At 45.9% G+C, this 22,786-nt stretch overlaps 1 protein-coding gene across 4 annotated transcripts in view; it reads left to right on the top strand.

The window, feature by feature from the left end:
* Nucleotides 1-22,786, top strand: part of SMARCA2 (SWI/SNF related BAF chromatin remodeling complex subunit ATPase 2) — a 1,892,118-nt gene that overhangs the window by 1,215,435 nt on the left and 653,897 nt on the right. The window contains exons 27-28 of one of the 4 annotated variants that reach the window (XM_086961216.1): nucleotides 19,387-19,455; nucleotides 20,629-20,682. The exons of 1 other annotated variant lie outside the window; for it this stretch is intronic. In XM_086961216.1, coding sequence (XP_086817342.1) covers nucleotides 19,387-19,455; nucleotides 20,629-20,682 — 123 coding nt within the window. The remainder of the gene's footprint in view (nucleotides 1-19,386; nucleotides 19,456-20,628; nucleotides 20,683-22,786) is intronic. 2 more of the 4 variants (XM_086961218.1, XM_086961217.1) reach the window with 2 other exon arrangements.

The following is a 22,786-nucleotide window of genomic DNA, read 5'->3' as shown; positions in this document are numbered from 1 at the left end:
ACTGTCTACGTAGAGCATAGAACCAGGGAAAAATGTTTAACCCTGAAAGTGCAGTGGCAAATTATGGGTATTTGGGAAGCCTAGTAGGGTGGAAACAGGATAGCTCTGTCAAACATTGCATCTTTTGTGTCTAGTATCTCAGTCCTGAACCTTTGTAGTTTAGGAAATTGCATACACCGCACAGCACCACACCTACATCAACAACCATTTGACCTGTGCGCATACCATTGGTGTGTAGTACCAGTGTGCTATCCGTCTGACCTGAGCTTCCTTCCTTGTTATAGTCCTAGTTGTATTACAGTCTCTGGTGTAAATGTCTCACCATTTTTTCTCAGAGTGTGTCCACTTTAGGTTTGATAACCAGGGCCTGTGTCCAGCTTATAAAGGTCATAAGATTCTTATTGGTGCCTTTTGTGGTTAACCATCTCTCAATGTTTCTAAGGTGTCTGGAGGAAAGGGGGTTCATTAACGGTTGTAGGACCCCATCTGTAGTCTGATAGTGCTTAAATCTTTCCCTTTCTGGTAGGCAGTGTTCTCCAATATTGGATCTTTCATAAATTCACATCCTTGAATCATCCCTGTCGTCATAGTGGGACTCCCACAGTATACATATAAGAGCAGTAGATAATACAATATTAGGCTACTATGCAGTAAACAGTCACTGCAATAGCCTATCCATTTTCTTTTGTAAAAAAGAACCAAACTTAAGTAGCAGCCAATCAGGTGAGGGCACCCTCCAGAACAATTCCAAGAGAGGCTAAGTTCCTCAGATTTTCTATTGCACGTCATGTGAAAGGGAGTCTCCCTGAGCTCTGCTCAGCTTTCTCTTCAAAATTCCAGATTCCTACTCAGAAGTTCGGATTCTTCAAAGAAAGGTTTCTTCAGGTCGTTTGGATCATGCAGTAGGAAGAGACTGCATGCTGAGGATCCCCATAAAAACTGCATTTACTGCCTTTACCCTCAACATTAGGTAAAAGACTGCAAAATTTGTAGGACTTTTTCAACCAAAAACCCTTAAAGACAAACAGGGTAGGTTGTTGATTTGACTTCTCAAGAAACGGCCAAAAGGAGAGAGAGACACGTCTTGAATCTCCTGAAGTTCCCAAAAAAAAACGGCTAAAAGTCTCGTCAGGAAGATGCAGGCACCTCACTAAAAGGAAAGCATTCATTTCCTACTAAAAAGAAAAGCCATAAAAAGGAAAAACAATCTTCAGAACATTCAATGAAAATAACAGTCTCAAGAAAGCTTATATCGCCAATGGCGTTCACATTTGTCTCATCATCAACACAGAAATCATCTGCTGGACATTTTTCACCTGCCTCATTGTCGAAAAAATGTACATCGTCGACGACGGATACGACGACCGTCCCGCCGCCGCCGATTGCTGTGACGACGATGGATTCAACACCGCCAACGACCTCGTCGACGCCACTCGGACGATGACAACCTTCTCATCAGCGTGCTCCTTGACGACAATGGTGGTTCCATCCACGACCTCCTCATCTACGATCACGTCCACGACGACATCGTCTACGATTTGGACGACAACTCCTTTATCCGCTCCTACCATGTCCTCGTCAACAACGCGGTCTCTGCTACCGTCGTCATGGCTGACGACGCTGGTGTCCATGCCTGGTTGTAGGCATCCGTCGACATTGCAACTCACGCCTATGTATCCGTCGACGACGTTCTCGTAGACGGCAAGGCATTTTTTTGCAGAATCCTGCAATAGTTTCACCTTTGCCACCTTCAACCTTTTTAGAGGAATCTGACGATGATGAGATGTTTGGCCCTGCTCACAGTCCCTCACAGCTTCATGTAAAATATGAAGATGATGATGAATATGAAGGTTACTATCAGCAAGACTATCAACCTCATGCAAAAATGCAATATATGGAGCCTGTTAATGAGCCTATGGTCCACATTCCTGTGGCCCTGGTTCAGGACCTTCAAGACTTGCTGTTTTTTCCTACAGTAGCTGTTGGAAAGGGGGTTATTGGTAGGGGCAAATGTAGGTCTGCCACTGGCAATAAGGCCACTAAAACATGATAGGACTCAGCATAGGTCTTAGAAAGCTATTCCTTTGCTCAACCCTTGGTAACGTGGCTGCGAGCAGACAGGCTTAACTTCAAAGACAGGTATGTAAAACATTTAAAAACACCATTTCAGTGAATAATTAAGACACAACACGAAATGAAAATCCAACACCAATTTATAAAGATAGGTAATATTTTTATCTTTTAAATGACACCAAAACTAAAATAATCCACTGTAGGGAACCAGAGATATGAATTTTTAAAGATTAGTCACGTTCTAGTGCTCAGAAACCAACAGTGCCCCTTTAAGTCATTTTGTTTTCTTTGTCAGGAACACACCTTTATAAATTGTTCTGAAGAATTTTCTCACCACTGTAGTGGGACACCTTCTTTAGCAAGCGGTGTCCAGTTAAAACACCTTCCTGGAGTTCTCCTTGCGGGTCCCAAAGTATCCAACACACAATCCAAGGTTCTGAAATCTCCGAGAGGGTCCTTGAAAGTGTGAAACTTCAATTCCGCGATCCGCATGAACAAAACCCTTACAAATCCACTGGTACTCCAGGCTTTGAATTCTTTGTGGGGCTGTCCAGGTGAGCTCTGTTAACCTGTAGCTTGCAGGGAGTTCAACTCTTGAGTCCTTTGGCAGCAAGGTAATCCACAGGGCTGCAGTTTTACTTGGTGCAGTCTTCAGAGATCAGGCCTCAGAGTTCCTTGTACAGCAAAATCTTTTTCAGAAGGGCACTTCTTGCTTCAGTAAGTTTCAAGCAGCAGATCTGGAGGGCTCTGTCCCTCTCAGATACTTATTAAAAATTCTCTGGGGCAAGCACCAAGCCTCTGCTGACCAATGAGAGCAGGGCAACTCCTCATAGTTATGACCACATCCTGTAGAGTGTGGCATTAGTTTGCCCCAGAGTGCATCATTCTTACAAATCCATAATGGCTGATTTTCCAGCAAGGAGGTAAGAGCTGGCTGAACACACCCCCTGGGATGGCTTATTTCCATGGACTCTCCCCCTACCATCTGCACATACCTACCTTAAGCATAGCCCTGACTCTGGGTCAAGATTGTCAGAGTGAAACTGGAACCCAGGCCTCCCCTCTGCCTTTGAAGAGGATGGTTTACGACTCCACCCCCTGGCCTGGCATTCCTAAAGACCAGCACCCTGCCCTCCCAGCAGAGTGATTAACCCAAGGGGTTCCTTATCAACTCTTTAAAGCAGCCTGGCTAATTCACTTAACTCTGACCAATCAGGGCAGATCACTGGAAGGCTGAATTTGGACTTACAAACAAGAAAGTCTTATAACTTCTTGTATGTACACTTTAGGAGAAATTCAACATTCTGGGAAGTCTTTGAATGGTCCGGGTAGTCCTCTCCTACCAATATTTATTCATCAATAACTTCCTACCATGTTAACCTATGGGCAATGGGGTTTGCAATGGGGAAAATGACTTGGGCCACTTTTGCAGCACCAAGGCTTATAAAACCATATTTTAGAAGTATTTCCCTACTTTCTACAGGACCCCCACCGCCTGTGCAACTAGGGGAGACTTCAGGGGTTCTGAATCTGTAGAAATATTGCAGATCATCCTTACCCAATTCTTCTAGCATCAAAGTCGAATTTGAGCAGCTCTTTAATACAATGTGGGGAGTGAAATGTAAAATTTCACTTTACCCAGGCATATAAAAACTCATTTTATAAGGGCACTCCTTATAGATAACTGACCCTCCACCCCTGGGATACCTAGGGGTGACCCTAGGGGTCCCTAATATGCAAAAACATGGTAGGTTTTTCATTTCTAAGGGCCCCTACCCCCAAAGTCGAATTTGGGCACAATTTAAGGTTTAAAAGCTGTCCTGGCCACCAGGGATGCTTTTAAACTGACTTCAGGCTTCAGCACTGCACACATGCTACTGTAGAAAATCTGCTGGCCTCTAAACTGCATTGCCCCAGGATACTGGAGACTTCTAGGTAGTTTCAATCCCCTGGCCTATTACATACTAGGGTTTATGGGGTAGGTCATGCCAATTATAGGGGTACCCCACCATACCATAGTGTACCCTAGTGTAGTGTAAAAAAAAAAAAAACTGTATTCTAATGTGTTCCTTTTCGCTTGGCACTGGGCCTGGTTAAACAGAGCCCAGGGTCAGTCAGAGTCGGTTACCACCAGTTCCAGTCAGCAAAAAGTTGGGGGTGCCCAGGGCACAGGATGACTTTGCAATAGTAGCTGTTCCTCCTCCTCCACCACTGCCTATCTCATCTCCTCCACCACTGCCTATCTCATCTCCTCCACGTACCTCTGAGCTTTTGCATATGGCTTCCCCTGCGAGGGATACTGTTTTGCCACAACAACATCAGGATTCTGCTGAGGAAGGAGAAATTGAGGACAGTCAACCTCAAAAAGATGGGCAAATAGATGATGAATGGGAGGACTATGCTATATCAACACCTTCTTGTCTTTCTCCTCAAACTGTAGAGTGTCCACCAGAAGATATTGGCGACTTCCACGTGCTAATAGAAAGAGCAGCTTCATGTTTCCAATTGTCTGACAGTCAAGAAATCTACGATTTCAAAAATCTATCCAGAAAGACTGTCAGATCTATACCCATTGTAGATCACATCTGGGAAGAAGGTCTAAAAGTAATGAGGACACCCGCAACTGTTATCCCGGTCTTGCCCAGGAGCGATAAGAAGTATAAAGCTCCCGATGATGCCCCAGCTTGTCTGGTAGGACATCCTAAGCCGGATTCCATTATCTCAGAAGCCGCCCAGCGGAGATCAAGAAACTCTTTAGCGCCCATTACTGCACCGTCTGATAAAGAGGGAACACGCCTTGATAACATTGGTAAAAGGATTTAGAACCACCTGAGGTGCTTTAGGTCACGCTGGTAACCCTCTAGCAAATTCAGCTAGATACGATTGCCAGATGTGGTGAAACATTGCTCATTTCATGGATCTCCTTCTAGAGGATAAAAGACTGGAAGCAAGAAAGATCCTTCTAGAAGGAGAATGGTCTGCATCAGAAATGATTGATGCTTCTATGGACGTCGCTTCATTGGCCTTTCGTCAGGTTGCTGGAGTGGCTATCCTCAGGTGTCAGGGTTGGCTGAGGGCAACGACGTTCCGCCCTGAGGTGCAAAGTAAAATTTTGGACATGCCATTTTCCAATTGCGCAAAATTGATTCTTTTAGCAATGGTGCTTTAATAATTCAATTTAAATGTAGTTTGCATACGTTGTTTTAACTTTGCACAACTTTAGATGTCCACTTGTGGACTATAAGAGTTTGCAAGAATTGTAACAATGTTAATTTTAGGTTCTTTTTCATACCAGCAGTCACTGACCAAGTACCTAAAAAAAACACATGCTTGGAGCTCCTATTTGAGTTGCATCTCCCAACTATATTTGTCTTTTGATATAGAGCTTGATAATCTTGTTTGTGTGCAGTAGGTCTTTTGGTAAAACTTGAGTTTAATAAAGGCTTGCGGTGTATTTGGATTTATCTTGTTTTAGACTTTCAGAATCCATCCCCAGTGAGAAAGTCTTTATCCATTTCATTCTAATGCAGAAGTATTCCTGTAGATTCAACACCTTAAGTGACCTCAGACATTGGAGTGGTCCCAGTTGCAACCTGATGTCAAACAGTCCTTCAAAGTTTAAGAATCTGCAAGAATATCCTGCCTAACATCAGAAAGATCTTGACTGAGCATAACATAGTATGTTGACACTGCATCATGTTTTGTAAATGGTCCTCCAGATCTCAACACACAAAATTATTATTGTATAATATTGCAAGTACAACAGCCTTCTGATTACTTAAATGTATGACCTTTAGGATGCTCGTAGTAGGACCATATTTACAACAAGGGGTGGTGAGGGACAGAGTCTCTGAATAAAGCAGAAAGCTCTCACCCAGTCAAGAGATCAGGGCTAGATCCAACACCGTTTTTTTAGCTCACTGCACCATCCCAGTTTCAGAACCTGGCTGTATGCAAATTAGTCTGTTCCTGTCCCAGTGCATGATGGGAACAGGGCAAACCAAACTACAAAAGCCAATTCTTACACTGGGAAGGAAACAAGCTCCCGGGGACCGGTTTCTGGCATTACAGCCGTCTTCGGCCCGGTTTGCTTGAATCCTGATGGTGCAATGAGCGTAGTAGGACCAGACATGCTATTTTCCAAGCAGTATGTCTGAAAAGTGATACCACCAAGTAGTTGCAAATCTCCTAGATAGTAACGTATTTCACAAATAGCTTACATTTTTAGTATCTCAATAAAAGTAGACGTTTGGCTTCCAATTATTTCTTGGGCTGATTTGTTTCAACCCTGTGTAGAAAAATCGAAGAATTCTCATTGAATCTGGATTTGAGGAACAATACATGCTTTCTCAATGAGTTTTGTTTTTTCCCGTTGTTTCTAAAGGTCATAATTTTAGTTGGATTTAGTTACAAATATTAAATGTTTTCTTTTTGGTAGTCCATTTTAACAGTCTTCTAGTAAATGTTGCACAACTGTTTTGTAGTTGTTCAATTGTGCAGCGTACTCACAGCCTTTTTGGCTAGGTTTGCTGTGTACAAATACCACATATATTCATACACACATCATTGGCATTATTTGTGTTTCTTTTCTGGAAAGTATTTATCTCCTCCTTTAGAAACTCATTGTAAACTGTTTCATGAGACCACCTAAATGACAAAAGAGTGAGGAGACTGGGTAGAGCCGCAATTGCTTTAAAAAGAAATATATATATATATATGTCAATATTTTAATCCCTGACTTCAAGAGAAGCTAGAATTTAGTGGTAGTCAGTCCTCAAGGGCTTGGTATGGAATTCATCCTTTGTGATAGTAAACATGCGCACCCCAAATGTTTATAAATGTTGCTCAAGAATTTTTTTTATTGAACTATATCGTAGTGGAAAAGGAGTTTATTATTGGCCAGACAAACTAACTTTGCTTTCAATCGATCGAGTAATAGAGTAGAGGTTTACATTGATCAAATACAGAATTAAACAAGTCCTAGAGGACTTGTAAGTCAAAAAGTATGGGGCGTGGCCAAGATGGCGACCTAGTCGGACGCAGGTTGCCGTGGCTCCCTGCCCTGGTTCTTCCTTAGGCTTCCTACAGACCAGCTTGACCCCCCAAATCGCCACGAACTTTGGCCGCTGGGAATTTGGAGCCAGCTGTCACCCCCGAGCTGCAGCCTCCCGACTTGTGCGCCCTCCGGGGCGGTTTTGGCGCCGATCGACTGATCTGCGGCAGCTCCCAAGATGGCGGCCCTTGGGTATTGCAGCCATTCTCCTGTGCAAGCCGCCACTGCTGAGACCTGGCCGGCGGGGTGAGGAGGTGCCGGCCGGGCATCAAAGAAATCGAGGCCCTGGTCCCGGGCCTGGTGGAGGCGCGCGGCCGTTGCCCATCCCGCGGACCTGGCTGACGGTCTCTGAAGCGCGGGGACGGCCCAGCTATACGCCCACTGTGTCACGCTATCCCCGGTGACGCAGACTGAACCGACTGGGGGGGCGAAGCTGTGAATCCTTGGTCCCGGACCTCGGCACCTGCGAGAGCAAACTGACCCCCTGTGCAGGGCCCGAGATATCGGTGAAGAGAGCCCCGACTTGCGAGCCCCACGAGAGAGAGAGCGGCCCGATACCGCGACGGCCGGTGAGTCGTGGCCGAGGTGGAGCGCGGCCTGCGCGCCCTGGAGGGTACAGGGCTCTGATCAGCCATCGGACTGAGGTGAGGAGAGCGAGAGAGGGTCCCTGGTGGTGGCTGTCGGGGGCAAAATCGAGCTCCCGGGGCGAATCCTAGCTGGGCCTACAGACTTTATTATACTGCTGGTGTTGTGTGGGGGCTGTATGCGCCCTGGTGAGCACCTGATCGCTTGCCCTCTGGGTTGCCTGACCGGGGCCCGACTGGTGCTGTGAATGACCGCCTATTGAGAAGCTGCACTCCGGTGCTTGGGTCTGGTTGCCCGCCCCCACCTGCTGCCTGAACTTTGCTGTGGACTAGAGAGGTGCCAGGTGGCCCCTGGTGCATCCTTCCGCTTCCTTGCGGGCCCCTGACGCAGCGGCCGATCCCCGGGGCCTGAGTGGCCTCTTTGCACCGTTCCTGACCCTCGTACTGCTACCTCCGAACCTTTGCCTTCACTCCCGACCCCCTGGAAGTCCTCGGGCTAGCCTGGTCCAACATCTGGACACGCCATGGCTAACCTCAAGGGGAGGAGAACAACTCAAACCCTCCCGGAACTGCTAGCGAAGCCCCAACGCAAACCCGGTAATGACCCACCCTCTCCCGAAACCGCAAAAATGTCACTGGAATCAACTGAGGATCAGGTGCCTATCACTAGGTCTTTCCTGGAGATGCTGTTCAACTCTCTCCGGGAAGATTTCAAATCCCTGAAACAAGAGGTGGCCGGAGAGGTGAGGGAACTCCGGAGAGAGGTGGAGGGTCTAGGGGGAACGGATAGTCGCCGTCGAGGACGCTGACCAGGCCAAAAGCGGCGAAATTGAACAGCCACAGCAGGAAGTTCTGCGGCTTACAGATCAACAACTGGACCTTCAGGCCCATGCGGAGGACCTTGAAAACCGCTCCCGTCGCAATAACATACGGGTCCAGGGAGTACCTCAAAAAGCGGAGGGAGCGGATGTCACTAGCTACCTGCAGGACCTCTTTCGACACATCTTGGGAGAACCCGCTGACTTTATCGTCAGAATCGACAGGGCGCATAGGGTGGGACTACCCAGGCGCGCCGCCGCCCCACCGCCGGACATCTTGGCCTTCCTTCCCGACTTCCCGCTCAAAGAGAGGATCCTCCGAGAGGCCAGAACAGCGCAGCCGCTCCAATTCAAGGGGCACTCTGTCGCCCTATACCAAGATCTCTCAGCAATCACGTTGCAAAAGAGGAAGGCATTTAAAGTGGCCACGGACTTCTTGCGGCAGAAAGGGGTTACGTACTCCTGGGGTCATCCATTCCGGCTGATATTTAAATGGAACGAGTCCCTACATCAAATGCGCTCCCTCAAAGACAAGTGCGCTCTATTGGAACAGGATTGGAAGGAGGACACATCGCCGGTGACACTCTCACAGGGGCCCCCCAGAGATGAATGGCAAACTGTGAGACGCAGAAGGATCCCCTCGCACCGTTTGAGGCCCGAGGCCCACATCATCACACAGGAAAAGGCGACCGCGGTGGCAGAAGTGGCCAAGGAAACTTTGCCCTCCAAATGATCCCCAGACTTATTGGGGGGGTTACTCATTACACATACCATGCTCACGGGCCGGGGGGGTTCGGGCGGGGAGCCACGATTGGGGCCGCTGGACATGACCCCACTACGTAACTTTTCCATGGCCCTGTGTACACTGACAGGACTGGGACTATATGTTCTTGGAGTTTGGGTGTTGGGTACTGGGTGGGGGGCGGGGGGTGCCGGGTGGTTGGATCTGGGTAGTGGGGTTCACGTTTTGGGCTCCTGGAGTTGGAACGGGGAAGGGGAGGGTGGGACATGGGCTCAGTTGGAGTTGGTAGGGAATTGCGGGAGGGACTGCGGGCGGGAACCAGTGTGCCAAAAGGAATTTGTCGATAATGGGTTTGCTATGTTCTTCATTTGCCTTCCATGGTTGGGGCTGACTGTTGTTCACGGGAGGTATGGGGGGGATCCGGAGCGCCATGCGGGAGGATTCGGGGATGGTATTGTCATTCTGCACACTTGCCCTCCACTGCTTAGCTTGCTTCTTCCCGCTGGCTCCTCTCTCTCGCTCACTTATGGAGGTACCCTTTCTGTGCGCGACGCTTCATACATGTTTCTTTCTGGGGCCGAGATTCCCCGGGGTGTCATTGGGCTGGCTGGATCCTTACATTCCTATATGCCACGAAAACTTGATTCTGATTCTACCCTACCCGACGTGCCCTGCTTGCCATGGCTGATTCCACTTTAAAGGTCCTGACCCTTAATGAGAAGGGACTGAATAATCCTATCAAAAGGAGAGCTGTAATTTCCTACCTAGAAAACTCAGTGTACCATATTTGTTTATTGCAAGAAACTCACCTTCTGCCCAAAGACTGGCATAGAATGCGCTCCTGTGCCTTCCCACAGCAGTTCTTCTGCTCTCTCCCTACGAAGAAAGCTGGGGTGGCGGTTCTAATAGCTAGACACTTCCGGGGAAAGGTGGGAGACAAGGCAGGTGAAGTTAAGGATCGCCTTTTGGCCTACACACTTTTGATTGGCGGCACACACCTTACGGTTGGTTCTGTCTACGCCCCGAATACGGGACAAGAGACGTTTTTGAGAGGCGCAATCTCAGAGTCACTTCAACCCTCTAATTCACTTCTGCTCCTGGGTGGGGACCTCAACATAGTCATGGACACGCACAAGGACAGGTCAGGGCACCGCTACGGGGAGACGGGCACTATTTCGGCGACCGGACTAGAGTGGCTGCAGGAGAGGGGTCTTGTGGGTCTCTGGAGGGCCAAACATCCGACCGCTACGCAATTCACCTTTTACTTGCACGTTCACCGCACATATGCCAGGCTAGACCACTTCTTAGGCTCCTCTGAGCTGCTTACAACCCTTGATGAGGTTAGCATAATGCCGGCGGCTATCTCGGATCATGACGCTGTGGAACTGTCGCTCAAAATCTCTACGTCCCCTCGCCCCCGAGAGTCGTGGCGTCTACGCGAAACCCCTACTACAGCGACCGGAAGTCACTAAAAGACTTCACGAATGTATCATCAACTACTTAGCCATTAACAACACACCGGGGATATCTATGTCAGCTCTCTGGGGGCCCTGAAATCGGTCACCCGCAGTGAACTCATTGCTATAGCCGCCGCAGAAGCCAAGGACCGTAAGGCGAAAAGGGACGATCTCACCGCTCGTGTTTCTGAACTGGAAAGGGTCCACAGTCGCACCTGCGCTCCACGAGTCTGGAGACAGGGCCCAATTGGCCAGTCTGGACACTGACAGGGCAGAATTCGCTGCACTCCGCCTTCGCCATACATATTATGTCGGGGGTAACAAAACTGGCCGCTTACTTGCCAGTGCCCTGAAAGCTAGGACCCAACGCTCCAAGATCACCGGCCTTACAGATAACTCTGGCGTTGTCCTCACGGAGGAAACTCAAATAGCGGAAGCATTTCGGTCCTATTATGCCTCGTTGTATGGAGCCGAGACGACGTCCCCTGAAGAGATCGACGCATATTTGAATACAGCGGTGATCACCGAATTTTCCCAGGCAAATGCCGACGCCTTGGATGCCCCCATCCGACTGGAGGAGCTGTTGGCAGCTATATCCTGCCTTCGCCCGCTTAAATCCCTGGGGCCAGATGGCTTCTCAGCAGGTTTCTACAAAACCTTTAGCCAGCTGCTAGCTCCCGTTCTTACCCGACTCTTCAACTCCTTTGGCGGCCCTAGTTCCACCCCCGCAGATATGTTAGCAGCCGAAGTGGTGGTATTGCCTAAACCGGGTAAAAAACCTACGCATTGCTCCGCGTTCCGTCCTATTTCGTTACTGAATCTCGACCTGAAACTCTTCACTGGCATTCTAGCTGCGCGTCTTGGTCCCTGCCTGCCTGGGATCTTGGAACCTGACCAATCGGGCTTCGTGCCCAACTGTCAATGCAGTGATAACACTAAACGAGTACTCCACTTGATAGACAAGGCACATTTTCAGGACTCTGATTCCGCATTGCTAGCCATTGACGCTGAGAAGGCGTTTGACCCTGTAGACTGGACCTATTTACAGCGAGTCCTTACGCGTTTTTGACCGAGTAACTGCTTTCGGTCCTGGATTGCCTGCTGTTACCACCGCCCCCAAGCCCGGGTCTGGTTGGGTTGCCTTCGCTCAGACCCGTTTGAAATTCAACATGGCATGAGACAAGGGTGTCCGCTCTCCCCCCTCCTGTTCGCACTGTACATAGAGCCCCTGGCGCAGACGATCCGGGACAACCCTGATATCCAGGGCATCCCTTTTGGTCATGAATCCCACACGATAAGCCTATATGCCGATGATGTAATAGCCGCTCTTGACCATCTGGGCTGCTCTATACCTGCCTTCATGGCGAAGCTCGACTCATTCGGTACCATCTCAGGCTTTTGAATTAATAGGGGGAAATCCCTGATATTACCTCTGGGCAAAAACGCCCTCCCTGTCGACCCTGCCGTTGTATACGGGAGTGATCTCCAGCTCACCACACAACTCCCATACCTGGGAATCACCCTCACTTCCTCGACGGAGTCGACGATAACACTTAACTACAAGTCCCTTGCTGCCCAGATCCGGCCGGATCTCGCACGTTGGTCGAAGCAACCCCTCTCTCTACTAAGGAAGGTCGCAGCGGTGAAGATGTCGGTCTTGCCCAAGATCTTATATCTGTTTCAGACCCTCCCGGTCGCACCCCCCACAGGCATCCTGACAGACCTACAGGCCGCTCTCCACCATTTCATCTGGGAGGGGAAACGTGCGCGCTTACACAGGCAGTTAACGTACAGAAGTATGGATGAGGGAGGCCTGGGTGACCCGAATCTGCTGCATTATTTCCAGGCCTCTCAACTTCGCTACCTGGTAGAATGGTATAGGCCGGAGTCCGAGAAGAGGTGGCTCTTCCAAGATAGGGCTATGGCCCAGATGCCTCTTTGGAAGGTTCCCTTCCTCGCCCGGCAGCATCGGCCGCGCTACCTCTTACACTCGCCTATTACTCGTACAACCATGAAGGTCTGGGACACGGTCGCTGTCAAGAAGGGCTTGACAACCTTTCCCTCCCCATTTACCCCCATCCTGGACAATCCGGAATGTCCGCTGGGCAATGATCCGTATGCATTTTCGCAGTGGCGCGGTACTGCCTGCCGTTCCGCCGGCGACCTTTTCGATCTGCGAGGCTTCCTTCCCCTCTCAGAAATCAGACAGGGATATGCGCTAGAGAACCCCCACCTCTTCCAATATTTCCAGCTCCGGCACTGGCTCACTAATCCGGCCACTGCCATTATGTTGGGACGGCCAATGACAATTTTTGAAAAATGGTTACTGACCAAGGACACGGAGAGGCATCTTATCTCGGACATCTACAAAATGCTCATGCCACCACTCACGACAGGTAAAACACCGGGTCAAAGACGTTGGAAAGCGGAGCTGGGTAGGGCATTAACACCTAAAGAATGGAGCTACATATACAATGGGCCTCACAAACCACACGCAACATGGGGCTCAGGGAAACTGCGGTAAAATTGGCAATGTATTGGCACCTTACCCCGGCCCGGCTTCACAAGGGGAATCCATCGCGCAGTGCACTGTGCTGGAGGGAATGCGGGGAGCGAGGCACGCTAACCCATCTCCTCTGGGACTGTCAAGAGATCCGGAGTTACTGGGAGACAGTTCTGGATGACATTGACTCCACCTCTGACACCAAAATCCCAAGGTTCCCGGCTTATGCTATATTGGGCCTCCCTAACGCATTCACCTTTCCCTTGAAATCTATGCGGGGTCGCCAAATGGGGATTGCTGTGCAGGCAGCTACACAACACGTTTTATCACTCTGGGGCTCAACCACTAAGCCCACACACACGGGATGGCTACACAAGCTCTGGTTCACTTTGGGGATGGAACGCGTTCAGGCCACACTTACACATACCACTGCTGCATTTTAAAAGACATGGCTCCCATTGCTATCCCTCCTGTCTAAAGAATTCAATGAGATCACATGCCCCAGATATCTTCGCGTTCTGCGCCTTACTGATGCCCTGCATGATCCTCGGTGAACCCTCGTTTATTCACATTACTCACTATTGGACTATTCCTCGACCTCTTTCTGACAGTTGGCACACTGGTTGGGGTGGGGGAGGGAGGGGTGAATTGGGAATGGGAGGGGGGGTTTGGGTTTTGTTCCTATTACTCTGCTTTCTTGCACTGTTTACCATTTGCCTCCTTGACATCGTATCCTTGTTCTGGCATACCTACCTCGCCTTTTCTTCCATTTTCAGGGAAGACATGCTTGTCTGTCCCGTCCGCTGTCTATGCCTATTGCCTATCCACTGTATCACGATGCCTATTACTGCTTTTGAAATCAATAAAACACATTTGAAATTAAAAACACAAAGTATTTTTCCTGGGTTAAAAAATAAAAACATTCCTATGAAGACCTCCTCTGTTTGATTTGGTAATAGCTTTCATCCCAGACCACTGCTTGTTCACTTTGTCTGTTACTGTAGTGTGGCAAACTAAACATCTTCAAGTAATTTTAGGCCAATTTCCTTGCTTCCTTTCCCAGTGAAGATATTGGAACGCCATGTGTGTAGGACTTTCTCTTCGTGCTTTAAAAAAAAAGATCTTTTTCATTTTAGTAAGGTACCGCACATAGCTATTCGCAATATTGCAATTATTACTACATTCCACCCTTCATCATTCATAGACAGCAGATGGTCACCAGTAGGAACATTCATACAGACAGTTTAGAGAGGTTGACACCACAGGGAATGAACAGGAATGCATTATTCTCCTCAAGTATATAACGCAGTTACAGAAAGCAGGTTTATTTACTGGGGTTGAGAGCTGATGGAGGCACCTAATGTGAGGAGATAAGTTTGAAGCGGTGCGATATGTCCCAGGGTCTTGAGGTGGGCAGCTGTAGATGGGCATAGTGCTCGCTGTTAGTGTTAGTGTATTAGGCTATTAATCTACTCATTTCTAGTGGGTGAATGTCTACTGCCCAATTGTATTGCGATTTCACTTCTGGCGAGCAGCAAGGCAAGAGCAGTAAAACAGCGCAAGACTTTTGGGATATCATAGAAGTATCCCAGGAGTGCCAGTAGTGGAGAGGGTGCAATCAGCCCCATGCCTCCTCCCCCACAGGCGCAATCAGGATCCGGCGATAAGCCCAACCGTCCGAGTGCCTCGCCATGCAGCCACGCCAGGCACGACACAGCAGTCAGCTGCGAGCCGATGTTGGGTCTGCTGTCTTCCCTGTGTGAGCCTCAAGAGTGGCGGCTCCTGTAAAAGTTATACGTCCCAGCTGCGTCAGCCCCAGGCCGGCCAGCGGCAAGCCCCATCAGCAAGGTGGCTGGTTGATTAGCCTTGGCGCCGTTCATGTCACTTCTTCCCACAGCAACACATCCTCCGGTACAACGGAGGCAGGTACAGGCGATTTCCCAGTAAGGATGCTAGTGTTTTAATGTGCATATAGCCAGGATTATGAGCAGGCCAGAGGAGCTGCTTGGCCATCACGGTCGGCAGCTTGCCATGCCCCCTCTCTCTTCATACTTGGAAATGCATTCCCTGCTGGAGAAAGAACAATTTGGTTTCAGGCTTGGCCATGTCAATGAGAAATTTCTTTTGAGTGCCATGGACAGCAATCATTTGCAATGCAATAGGTTTCGCATTTGTGAACGTTTAAGCTATTGGCATTGTAAATGACAATGCCTTTTATTGATATATTATGATAATTAACACAAAAATAAAAAGCATTGTCATATACAATGCCAATAGCTCAAACCCTTGTAAATACGAGACCTATGCAAAGAAGCGGCCTCCGTTGTCCCGGGCTGCTTAGGAAGTGAAAGCGCGCCTGGCATGACGAATGTTGCCGGAAAGCATGCTGTGCCTGCAGTAGGAGAAACTGCTTGAAGAAAATATTGCTTACAGACAAAAAAAGACTCACCGTGTAATCGAAGTAAATGGGCCAGTCCTCGTGGGAGGTTACGAATGAGGGACTAACCAGCCTATTAACGAATCAGAAGCCAGCATTTACGAAGGACCATGTCACAAGCCAATGACAAATATGGGCGGAGAGTGAACGGGGCTTCTATTCCATACTCCAATGCAGCATGGCTCGCAGAGCAGCGCATATGCTACCCAGGCTCGACCTAAGAATTGCTTGAGGGCAAACAGTGGTCTGTCTGTTGTCCTAAATCGGCTTGATTTATAAGCAGCCTTTGACACGGTCATCCACCACACCCTGCTGGCAAGACTAGCGTCTTTGGAAGTGGATGGTACTGTGTTACAATGAATAAAATCTTACCTGCAAAACCAAATCAGGCGGTTGCCTTTACCACCTTTTCGATCGGACTTCAGATGTATCCAACATGGAGTTCCACAAGGTTCGGCACTTAGTCTGATATTGTTTATCATGTATATGAAGCCATTAATCTCTTTAATAAAAGGGCATCATATTACGTTGATTAATTATGCTGATGACTCACTTGATCATGTCCTTTCCTTTAATAGCAATCGGCAGGATGTAGTAAATACTTTTAGGTCCTGCATGATAGATCTTGTGAGGGGTATGAATATAAATTCCCTTAAATTAAAAGGGAATAAGACCAAATTCCTCTGCTACTCAGCAAATAAAGCTCCGATTAACCCCCGCCCCCGAGACAGAGTTGTGTCACTTGGAGAGAGGCTGTACGTAATCTCGCATTCACCTTAGACGAACCTCTCTCTCATGAGAGGCATGTCAATAAGGTGGCTGGGGTCTGTTTTGCACTTCTTTGTGGCCTCAGAAAAGCATTCCAGATGTTACTTATGCATGATAAATCATTAATTGCATGGAGAATTAGTTGACTTGACTACTGTAATGCACTTCTTCTTGGATCCCCAAACTACTTGGTTTAGAAATTGCGAAGAGTCCAGACAGCGGCTGCCATGTTAATAGTAAATAGATCCTGAAGATCCTCAGCATCAACTGCCCTTAGAGAACTCCATTGGTTTCCCGTGGAACAGAGGGTATTCTCGAAGTCTATGTTTATCGTGTTCAGGACCATTCAAGATAAAGTCCCTGTGATGTTGCAACATAGAATCAAACGCTAAGTTCTGAGGAGGTCTCTGCAGTCTGCCACTGTAAATCTCATTCAGGTACCTAGGCTCTGAAAGGCTCGACTAGGGGGACAAGCCTTTTCAATAAAAGCTGCTCAATTGTGGAACAAGCTTCACTCCAGTCTGAGAGCGCACACAGACCTGCTAAAATTCAGGAAAGCCTTAAAGACCTGGCTGTTTTCAAAGAAGTAGAAGCCTGCAGTAGTACACTATTCTCTGTTCTCCCTTTAAGTAACTTATGCCTTAGCGCCAGGATACCAGTCTGATCACAGTGAGCTTTATAAATAAGTTACAGTATTTCATAGGCATAGGGCAAGTCAGCATGGCAAATCTTGGGGGAAATGTCTAATATCGTCCCAACTGACAGTCTCAGCATATTATCCTTTTCTAACGTAACGCTCTCTAGATCATTCTTACCCAACTCAAATCTTCCAGACCATAGTCCATCCAAAAACATGGCAGCTAAAATCCTATTAGTATTTTTTATTGACATATTCAAATAAACTGTATGCCGATTGGTGTAAAACCCACTATTCAAAATTCCTGTACAACAGTACTGTGTATTGTACTGGTCATTTTAAATAGCAAAACGAGGCAACATAGAGGGTTATATTGTAAGCAGTGTCTTGCTAAAATGCAAGATTCTATTGACAAATATGCAAAGATTATTGGACAGATATATAAAGAGGTTCAGTATGAGGTAGCATTTGGCACACTGTAATTACCCTGGACTACTGAAACTTGGATAACTGTATTTGAAAGTTGTTTTGCATGCTTAGTTGTTCACAGTGATCAAGTGTCATGTCACACAATGGGGGACCTGTGTGCATTTCCACTAAGTAGCTGTGATATTGGTGCCACCAGTGGGTGGATAGAATTACAGTGTATAATCTCAGCAGGCAAAAAGTGAGGTTATCAGTGTTAGAGGATAGGGTTGTGCGCAATCCTGACCAATATGGGTATCATTCTATGACATGTGTTTTCTAATTGTGGTATGTTGATCCTTGAGCATTGGACATATGAAGGGGGATGTGGCTGGAGTAAAGTAAGGCTGTTTGAAAGAATGACAATAGGGCACGGGGAAGAACCTTTCATGCCTCATGTATTGCGATATGTGCATGGGTCAAAGAATGGGACTTGGAGCGGGGTGTGTGTTTGAGCTCTGAGCATGGGTGTGTTTAGAGCTACCTTTTTGAGCCCTGTCCCAAACAAGTAGCATTTATCAGTGGTTAATATCAAAGGGAACCAAAGCGGATGTGGCTGACAGAAATGACTGCAGTAAGGTATATGTTGGTACCTTCCCATCCCCTCTTCCACATTGTTCGAAACCACTGTCCTCGGACAATTACAAGCCTTGCCAGTAAACGTCAGAGTACAGAAGCAGAACAAGTAAACAATGTCCCTATTCAACCAGCTGCATCTGCTGCAGCATTAATCTGGGCTCAAGTTTTCCTTGTGCCGTGGATGAGAACATCAATGCCATTATTTGAAAATTTTTAGGAGGCTGAGCTCCTGGCACGTCTCCCTGTAGCTCTTTATTTGACATTGTATGGGATCCAACCAGTTATCTTAAAGACTAGAGAACCAAGAGGTTTTTTTCAATTTCACCTTGAGCAATTGTCCTATAGGATCAAAGCCTATGGTCAACCATATGTAGTTGTATCTGGTTTCTAACCCTAAGCCATAAAATACTTGGGTCAAATTCAGAAGCATCAGCATTATGCAAAATCTATTTATATTGAAGCACTCTGTTATCGGCTGGGAGATATCTTCAAATGATCGCATTAGTGATGCACCTAAAATGTGTCCAAAAATGAGATAAACTGTTATACTTGTGTTAATGTAATAGTGTTTCTGATGGCCTTGGTACAGCACTATTTAGCCGGGAAGTATCACAAAATCTAACAGGCAGGGACAAAATTCACGTATTATGGAGCATAAAAAAGCTAAGCTAAAACTTCTAAAGGAGAAAACAATGGAACATTGAAAAAACCATAAACCAAGACACGTACATGGCCTGTGATCATGTCTAGTTGTTAATAAGTTCTGTTGCTTAAACCAACCCTTGTTTCAGCCTACTAGATTGTTTAATTTAAAATTTTAATTTTACAAAGTTACTGTTTAGGTTATTGGTCACTGACACTGGTGTTCTTATGCTGTTGTTAATTATTTCATATGATTTTTTTTTTAAGGCTGTTTATATATTGTGGTTCTGTACACTGAAAATAACATTTACTATCCCCTATTATTTTACTTTCTACCTGTGGGTAGCATGTGAAAACCTTTGGTGTTTGGATACTTGTCTTTGATTTAGAATGTTCAACTTTTTTAAGCAATGTAAGACGTAGGATGGAAAAAGTAAAGTTAAACAACACAGTTATTTTCATGGTAAATGTTAAACTTTTTTTTAGAGGTACCTGTATCTTTAACAGCAGAATTCAGGAATAGAATCGGCTTAGTAGTGTTATGTCATTTTCCTCACTATTGGTAGATTATCATTGTGAGGAGAAGCATTTCTTTATAAATGAAGACTTTTTTTATTCCCTCTTTTAGACATTGACCAGAAGTAATAACACTAGTACTTGCAAGCATAATGATCAGCTTACAACTTCTGAGTATATGGTGAGCAAATACCTCCTTCACCTACAGCCTCATAAGCCATGTTTCATCCACATAAAAATTCCACTGCATATTGCTTTATAAACACAGAATAACTTTGATGTCCGCTGAAATAATTAGTCACTTTATTAAATTATGAGTAGGAAGATGTTCCTTGATTGTGACGTTCAAAATCTTCAGTTAATGTTAAGCTGCATATAAAATAGTGTCGTTCTGAAACATGCAGAGATAGGTGAAGAGTTTAATGGGTAAAGGCATTTGTTAAATGATTGAGGCATCATAACTTGGTTGGCAAACATGCTCTGGTGTACTATTTTTGACTAGGCATTAAGTGTTTTTCTGTTTAAATTAAAGTTGCAAAGGTCCTTTCAGAGAAAGTCAGATGCTTGTGTATTATCAGCAGTAATTTACCCTATTCGGATGATTTCCTGGCTAGGCTAAAGTGTATAGGTAAATCTTCCTGTGTTCCCTTCTACATTGCGACTCATTAACTTATGCTTCATAAAAACATTTTTTTAAATCCTCAAATTATCCCTAGTAACTGGAACATGCAGTTAATTTTACAATTTAAAAAAAACGGTTTTCTCTTGCAGTTGTGCTTGATGTTTTGTGTGGTTCTTTGTAATAGTTGGAAGACGTTTTGTTTGTGCTGTTCCACTTTTTTAGAATTTAGAGACCTCGATTTTTGTAAGTTTGGTTTTTCAAATGACTAGAACACTAAGGATGTTGAAGTTCTCCTCTAACCATTTACATGCACAGTTGATCAGTAAATTGTCTTTCTCTAATATTTGTCCCTAGAATTGTAAAAAAATAAGTTTAAAAAAAAGTTAAAATCAATAAAAAAAAAAATATTCAGCCACTACATCAAGATGCCTGGCTTACAGGTTGAGGTCTCATAACAGTGTTGATCGTTTTAAATAATGTAACCTTCCAGGGGAGGCGATGGGGTAGTCTTGTAAACAAAGGTGCATATGATTAGGCCAAAAGCACATTACCTATTTGTTAGATAAAATGTTACGCTTTTTTGTTCTTTTTAAGAATGGTGGGTTGTTAGAAACACCTTGTATTATAAATTCAGTTCGAGACAGTAGTAAGCCTGTCTCGCTACATACAGTTTGTTAAGTTGATATTTGAAATCTGCTTGCATCTAATTTAGTGTTGTACTGATTAACCTAGAGCCAAAAGAAAGATGACCTTTCAGGAGATAATTCACAAGAAGGTGCAAGCCAGGTTGGTTTTTTAATGGTCCGTTACAGTGGTCATCTATCTTGCATGTAGTGCTTGTCTGCTATTACATTTGTCCTACATGTTTTTAATTTTTATATTTTTTACTTTTACTTTCTTTTCTAGAATGTCAGCATAATTAAATCCCTATAATACTTTTTACCATTACAATAGTTGCGCATGGAAAATCTTCGAGGCTTATTTTTTATTGTCTTCCATTTTAATTATTTGCTAAAATATTGCTAGTTGTGTATTTGTTCAACTTGATAAAATTGTTGGTTTTTGGATAATGCATCTGTTTCAACAGGTTGTTTTTTACCATCTCACTGACTCTGATGAGATTAAGCTGTCTTTCTGATAGGAACCTGACCATTTCTCTAAAGTTCACTTCCAGTTAGCAGATTTGCATGTCACCAAAAAAATAGACGGATTTCTCGGTTATACTCGTAAATGCATACTGAAATTTCTCAAATAAATGTATTGTTTTATTTCTATTTTCCTTTTCACACACCAACTGTGGCTAGTAACAGTACTTTAATTTATACTTTCTAAAAAGTTACAATAATTACCAGTCAAACCAAAAATATTTAGACCTAATAAAATAGAACCTAAATGGTGGATTTTGTTGTATAAATCCTAGATGCATTATTTCAGTGCTCTAATAGAACAGCTAATAAGAGAAGGCAGTATGATCACCCCCATATGACTTTTGATAAGTCTGCACTGCTCATCATGTTGCACATTTACAATTAAGACAAGAATCGGTTTTAGAGTATTTACCAAATTTTGGTAATTTACGAAACAGACACCGTAATTTGGGTCTACCCTCAGTGCAAGGTTTCCAACTTGTTTCATTTTTTCTCCTTATTGTCATGTGCCCAAGTTGGGCTCGGTAGGTATTAGTGTGTTTCTTGCATGTACACAATCCTTTTTCCTAAAGTTGCCTTCTCTTTGCCACATTAATGTTTGACACACATTCTGCATTCGTGATGCTTGGACTGGTTTCATAGAAATACTAACCATGCTTGGACGGAACACTTTGTGAGAATACTATCACACTTCCTTGGCGTTAGGGCAAGGATTCTCATGTGCATTATCCAAATGTGTTTTATTATTACATCCATATAGTTATACAGCTATCTGTAGAACACAAGCAATGGATGCCTGATAGCAATCTTGGCCCAAGGCAAGGGTGACATTTTCTATATTTAGCCTTCTGTTTCCTAACATAATTGGACACTTCTGCTGACTTCGAGGGGTCCGTGCATGCCGAAATTCTTGCCTAGCAGCTGACTGACATCTCTGTGAGCTGTGTCCCATTCGTGACTAAGATGGGGGCCATACACTATTACCCACCAGGTAAAGAGGTTAGATCATCCAGACAGGGGGTTTCTTGGCAGAACATACATTCCCACCCTAGATGCGCAAGTTAGGGTTAGCATCGTAGGTGTATGCTAGTTTTGTATAATCTTTGATATGTATGTATATATAACCTGTCTCAACAAATGTTGGAACTCTGTTTTTGTCACTGTGTTGGCACTTATTATAAATGTTGTCTGCATCTGTGTATTAAACATCACAGACAATATCTTCTATACAAGAATCACTAAGGTTCAATAAATATTTAAAACGCCCCATCGCATAAGCCGAGCGGGCAGCACACGCTTGGTTGGCGGTGCCTGTCCTATCAGACCGCATGGTGAGAGGCACGCTTTGAGGCCTGTGCGAAGCTGCACGGTGCGGCCTTGATAGCGCTGATGCCGCGCGCAGGTCGCACCCTCCAGATACCTGCTGATCGCTGCAGAAGGAAGTGAGGGTGACGCTGTGGCAAAGCGGAGGTCACCAGGGAACCTACCTACAGTGTAGCCACATCCCATATTTTCCGAAAAGCACACAAACTCAATACTTGGGAGGCCCCGCAGGCGGTGGCTGATCCGCTGATAGAAACCAACTGAGATGTGTCCCACCTTTGAGAGCGAGCAGTCGCACCCGGTGAAGCGGCACCATCGGTGTGAGGCCCACAACGCACGCCCTGACCCTAGACTTGGGAACACACGGACACGTTGCAGGTTTCCACACAACGCCCCCTCCCCTGCCGAGTCCCCCGCAG

Source organism: Lissotriton vulgaris, chromosome 3_1 (assembly GCF_964263255.1).
Source record: "Lissotriton vulgaris chromosome 3_1, aLisVul1.2, whole genome shotgun sequence".
NCBI classification, from domain to species: Eukaryota; Metazoa; Chordata; class Amphibia; order Caudata; family Salamandridae; genus Lissotriton; species Lissotriton vulgaris.
The sequence above is the reverse complement of the archived record's forward strand: the minus strand, read 5'-3'. Positions and strand labels throughout refer to the sequence as shown.